General features: G+C 38.6%; 1 protein-coding gene across 1 annotated transcript; it reads left to right on the top strand.

Annotated features, from left to right (window-relative positions):
• Positions 1 to 3,440: 3,440 nt before the first annotated feature.
• On the top strand, positions 3,441 to 6,138 carry LOC144707008 (uncharacterized). The gene is made up of 2 exons (XM_078580122.1): positions 3,441 to 4,908; positions 5,897 to 6,138. The coding sequence occupies exon 1, from the start codon at positions 3,456 to 3,458 to the stop codon at positions 4,482 to 4,484; it is 1,029 nt and encodes a 342-aa protein (XP_078436248.1). The 5' UTR covers positions 3,441 to 3,455; the 3' UTR covers positions 4,485 to 4,908; positions 5,897 to 6,138.
• Positions 6,139 to 6,396: the final 258 nt, after the last annotated feature.

Here is a 6,396-nt window from a genome sequence, read left to right as displayed (position 1 = left end):
TTTGGACAATTGAATGGAATAATAATGACACATGAGTAAACATGTTCTAATTAAAGTTATAATTGAAAATATAACATCATAATTTAGGAATAGTTAATTAATGTAAGATCTACTTATGATTAATTTTGTTTCATTTAGTTATACACCAACGATAATCTGAGGTGCTCAGTTGTATGAGTGCTGATTGGCTGATGATATTATTTTTTGACTACATATGCATAGGCCTTGGATGAAATCCACCTTGTGTTAAAGTTCCCTACCAAAATCAAGGGAGTTTCATCAATTATGGTTGGAGCTCCTTGCTATTAAAAAATACATAATCATTTTATTCAAAAAATGAAAACTAGAAGATGATCATCTAAAAAACATTTTCATTTGGATGGCCCCTTGGCGCAAAAATCTACTATTATGATGATTTTCTATCTTTTTCTTGTTTTAAACGTGATAAGATTGTTTTTTTTTTTGCATGTTGAGCTTGAAAATAAGGGTTGTCAGAAATTCACTCACATATAGGCTTACGTGTTCTTATGTTGTTGGATTTTGAACTGGAGTCTCTGGTTGAGGATATACATTTTCACTCAAGCTCTTTTTAATTGAGGGATTTGAGGGCAAGACACGTAATCCATGAGTGTGATTATGTACATAGTGCAACACTAATAATATTACTTATGATGTAGGTTGCAACATGTCTGTATGTGCCTTGATAATTCTATTTGAGTCCTAATTTGACTAGGCTTCTTGCATGTATGCACTATAGGAGTTCCATTTGGAATGAAGATGCCCAGATTAGTTCAGGCTGGCAATATGCCCCTGCACTTTTATGGTACTTATCAGGGAGTAGGCAGCCAAGCCATAGCATGCATCAAGCATATATTCACCTTCCTTTCTACATCAGTTGGAGGTGAAAAATCCAAATCTGGTCCAAATCAATTATGTAAGAAGTGCTGGACATAACACTTGAGAATGGTCTACCAAGAGTGGTGCGAGTGTTGTCCCAAGAGGTATAACTTCTTCCATCACGACCTCTTGGTGCTCCAAATGGGGCATCAGATCTAGACCATGGGAGGTCATCTTATGCAGATAACTGAGCATATATTTTGTTGTGATTGTTAATGTATTAGGCATCACAGCAAGAAGACAATGGTTAGCTTCATAGTCCATGAGAATACGACCCACTACACCTTGCATAGCAAGGATGGCCTTGCTTGTTGGGTGCAAAGAGCACTATCAACCAAATAAGCCTCGGGTTATTAAGGGTAACCCAAAATGTTGGGCATGCAGACCAATGGAAACCAAATAAGCACACAGATGCAAGGGATAGTATTATTGGGTAAAAGTGTGATTAGTTTATTACCGAGGTAGTCCTCCTGATGGTATGTATTGCTGACATGATTAAAGCATCATTGTGAGATTTTATTGAGTCACTATTCTGAGATTTCCAAATCAAAAACTTTTTTTGTGCTTTGGTGAGGGCTACTTGGCCTTCTCATTTGTCAAGGTCAATTCATGTCTAACTTGAGTTTTTAGGATCATTAAGGTTAGCCATATCACACTTAAGGTAGATCCCTTCTCAAGTGAAATAGATATTTGAACTCATTGAATCATCTAAACGATCTATGTTTAAATATGTTCAAAATAAGCCTTAAATCATCTAGAAATGTTTTTTTGTATCTTGAGGAATTTATAAGAAAAAAATCCACCAAACCCAAAACTTCTTTATGTAAAAAAAAACCTATCAGAGGATGTTCTCACCATTTTGGAAAATTTTTGCCCATGCAAATAGTTTCTCTTCAGAAATGTTGAAAGCGGTCTCAGGTCAATGTGAGGCCAAATTGGGTGAGATCTTACCTATTCAAGGTTTCAGTTTTTTGGGAAGAGGAGAGAGAAATGGGGTTTAGATATAAATCAATAGGGGATTTTTTTAATGATTTTATTTATTGAAGAGCAAGTACAGGATATGATTTACTACTTTTGCTATTGTTATTGAGGGAACTTTGTGATCCACAAAGAGAGTGTGTCAGTTGTACGCTAGGGATTCTTATGTATACTAGATCCATATTGATCTTTATTCGGTGGTCTTCTGAAAAATAAGATATAAATTATTATGAGTATAAATTCATGTTAAAGACTTTAAACAGGAGCCCCGAATTAGATGCACTTGACACCAAAATAGTTATTTCACCAATCAGGTCCAAATGACTCAGGTGATCACATCTATATGGTCAGTCAATCCTGCTCAATGTCAACTGATAAGGGACACATATTTTTATATTTACATTTAAATATAATCATTTATTTGTCATCATCATTTTCATGCGTATGAGCTAGTGAAACTATGCATGCTATCATTTATCTTACACATATTCTAATTTACACATAGTGATTCTTAAGTTTAATTATTTTAGGAGACGTCAATCAAAATATTATGCTTTAAAATGTATTCCAAATTATTTTGGGACATAATTCGTATACAAATTAATTATAGCATATGCTTTTTGTAGTTATATTATGATTTTTCTATACTTTGGAAATTGTATCCCAAAAAATAACATGTATTTCACAAATACCTTTTTATTTAAAGAACACCAAGTTATCTTAAAAGATTCATTTTATTAGTTCAGGAATATTCTATCATGATTGGATAGCTCTATTTACTCACCTATTTAAACACATGTACAACCCTGTTTCAGTCATCCAGTGATAGACTCTGAATAGGTAGGTTACTTCACCACTAATCTGTTTTCCTGTTTACCCAAACTTGACTATGAGTGGGTGGAATCATGGCATTGGAATGCCTCATCTCATCAAGTGTTTTCTAGGCCAAGGGCAAACGTTGTTCCTACAAAGGGTGCAGACAACCACAGTCCAAATCATTATTATAACCCATATGATTGTTCGTACAAACAACAAACTTCTTTTCTTGTGGTGGGCGTGGATGAGTAGGGCCATTGTGCACACTGGGACATCAAAGTTCACTCCACGCCTATAAACTCTTGCAAACACTTAACATATAAGATCACTAGCATGTGATTGGCCATACCTAGACATGGTTGTTCTGTTCTGTTCATTTGAAACAAACAAAAAATTTGCAACCACACAAGGCCTTGTTCTTTGTTCTGTTCTTTTTTTGTGCAATAACTATCAAAATACACACATTCAAACAAAATTCACACATTCTAACAAAAATTAGAACAAAAGTCACACGGGTCTGTGCAGTTATCTGTTCGAATTTGATATTATTATATTAGGAAAAACCGAACAGAACGAACAATTCGCACAAATTCGCACAAAAGGAACCAAACAACCATGTCTAGTCATACCCGACAACGTCTTTTTGCCCATAGGAAAAAAATATCACTATTACAACTTGAAGCTCTATTTTTTTACAAGATGGGTGCAATAGTAATTTTCTCTCTAAAATAAAAGAGAGAAAACTCTTCAAGGCAAAGTCAAGAATGGGATTCTTCAAGCTCATCCCGCCACTCCTCCACGGCCGGCTTCAGTTCTTCACTCGGCGGACCTCTTTCTCTCTCTACTCTTCCTCCGCTGTCATTTCCGAGGTACCCAGATCGTCCTCTAGATCATCGCGTAAGCATCTTCTCGCCCCTGCTTCTCCGAAAAAACCAATTTTTTCTCAGGAATCCCCACTCTCATCTCCAACGCTTTCCGATGATCTTCTTAAACTGGCGTTAGCGGGGGATGATAGTTCGGAAAATTTGGAATTATGGGTCAAGGAGATGATCAAGTTCGATCCCACGGCGTTTTCTCAGGTCCTTGTTTCATTGATTTCACGTCTGTGCTCTGAAAGGAAGCCCTCGGAAGCCCTTCGGATCTTCAAAACGGCGTGTTTGGAGGGCAATTTGCCGTCGATTTCGGTTTGTGGCGTCCTGATGAACTCATTTTCCGGTGAAGATGGAGATTTAAAATCTGTTGTGTTTGTGTACAAGGAGATTGTTAAATCTGGGGGTTTGCTTACCGTTGATATCGTTAATCCTCTGATTATAGCTTTGTTCCGAGCCGGATTTGTGGATCATGCGATGAATCAGTTTCGTAGGATGAAGAAGAAGAAATGCGCGCCAGATTGCAGGACGTTCGAGACTGTGATTATGAATCTTTGTCTTCATGGCCGTTTGGAAGAATCAACGGAGGTACTGGATCAGATGATTGAATGCAGTTTTAAGCCCGATCCTGCTTTTTTTAGCAAGATTTTGCCTGTATTCTGTAAGAACAGTCGTTCGATTGAAGCGAAGAAACTGTTTAAGCTCATGAACTCTCTCGAGATTGTTCCCCATTATGAGATTTATTGCGATTTGATCATCTGCTTTTGTGGGAATGAAGAACTGGATGATGCAGTTGAGCTTCTTGATGAAATGCGCCATCGGGGAATATCTGCTGAACCCCACTTGTGTACACAAATTGCTAATAGGTTTTTGAAATTGGGTAGATTTGCAGAAGCTGAATTTCTTTTGGAAAAAGAAACTTAGTCTGGAATGCCATCAATCTTTGAAGAGAGGGAAAATTTGAAAATGTTATAGGATCTCCAGGCCAATTCAAAAAATCTTCTTGGTTTTTCTCTTTAAGGATGGCTACAAGCATTTAAAGAGAAACTGCTCCAAGGGAAATGATGGAAATACCCCTTGTAGGGATTGCGGATTATATGAGAGATCAACAAGATCAGACGTTATCTGCAATATTGTTTTGCAAATATCAGTGATGATTATTCCGTTTTGAGCAGTCAACTAAGGAAAGGTGCGATTGAAATCCCACATAGTCGTTGTCTACATCGCGGAGTCCTGCGACGTTACACGACGATGGCAGTGAAAGCGCCCTCTTCTCCTGCATCCACCAATGCCCAAGGGGCTGAGGAACAGCAATTAGGATCTGGGGCATACTTGGCGACCGGCAAAGGTATGATCGTTATATGCATCTCCTTTCTATTTCAGACATGGATTGGTAGAATCGGTGTATATTTGGGATTAGGGGAACGACGCTTCAGGGACGTGACGGGATGGATGACGATCCGTGAGGAAAGTTTCTTCACGTCACCGCCCTGTCAAACGTCAGAGGATTTCGGAAAAATCCGTCATGTTCGCGTCACTGTCATGGTTTGCGACGTCCCCATCACGTCCCCGTCACCAGACGGCATCAGCGTCACATGTGACGGGAAAAACAACCATGCGGATGAGAGAGAATTGGAGGGGCATATGTCCAATTATCTATGGACGGCATCCTTTTGTGCGTGCGAATTAATACAGGGATTTTTCTGCAAAATCCCAAGAAATCGAGTAAGCGACACCACGTGGCGAAATCTTGGCCGTTGAAAAGCTTAAATCGAACGATTTTTAAGCTTTTTTTGTCATTTTAAAAATCCATCACAGCCGTCATCCGTGATGGCCATCCCGTCACGTCACTCGTCAAAGGGCCCCCATCACCGTCGCGTCAGCATCACACCCAATTCATCATCCGTCACTGTCACCGTTATGGGCCCCTAATTTTGTCACCGTCACCATCACATCATCCATCACGTTGCCGTCACCATGACGTATGATGTGACGGATGACGGCCGCACTTCCCTATTTGGGATATTTATGCTTTGCTCCGCTACTGTAAATTCTATTGAACTCTGAACTTTAATTAATATAAAATATTATTGGGTGGTATTAATGGCATGGCTGGATTGGTCTACGAGCACAAGTCTTGGGACAGTCATACCCGAATCCATGTTTCTTGCCAATAAATGAAAAAAGGAAAGGGTTACCTTGGTACCAATATGCTAGCTTTCTTCAACTTTGGCGATAAGTTACTGCATTTATCTCACTTTTTCCCTCTTTTATAGATCTATCTCAATTTTGGCATTATTTTCGAGAGTACAAAATTTAAAAATATGTATTTGCAGGAAGAGCTAGGAAGCTTCTTTGGGATCATTGGAGGAGCGACAAAAATAAAAAGTATATACGTTTCAAGAATAAGCTGCGAGGATGATATTCTGGGCATTATTGATTCTTTATCTGTTGTACTAGGGAGGGTGCATCTCCTTTTTATCCTTGGGCAAAGTTTTTTAGTATGCTCTGAAGTATTTATCAAGAATTTTATTTATTACATAGAATGAACAGAAATATGGCATGACTTCTTTTTCCATGGTGAAACTTTCTGTCTACTTGCTTGACATCATCTGAGAAGCTCCAAGAAGATCATCTTGATGATGGTGATTAATTAAACAGGTTGATGGTGATGGCAGCTCTTCGAAACAGGATGTAGATAATAATTTGTTGTCCACGGATGGATAACTGTGACATAAGGGAAAAAGAGGGAGAAACAGAGAGGAAGAGAAAGGGGGAGAAATACAGAGAGAGAGCAAGAGGGAGAGAGAGAGAGAGAGAATAAGGGGAAAAGAGG

Source organism: Wolffia australiana, chromosome 8 (genome assembly GCF_029677425.1).
Source record: "Wolffia australiana isolate 7733 chromosome 8, ASM2967742v1".
NCBI lineage: Eukaryota > Viridiplantae > Streptophyta > Magnoliopsida > Alismatales > Araceae > Wolffia > Wolffia australiana.
This window is presented reverse-complemented; position numbering and strand designations above follow the sequence as displayed.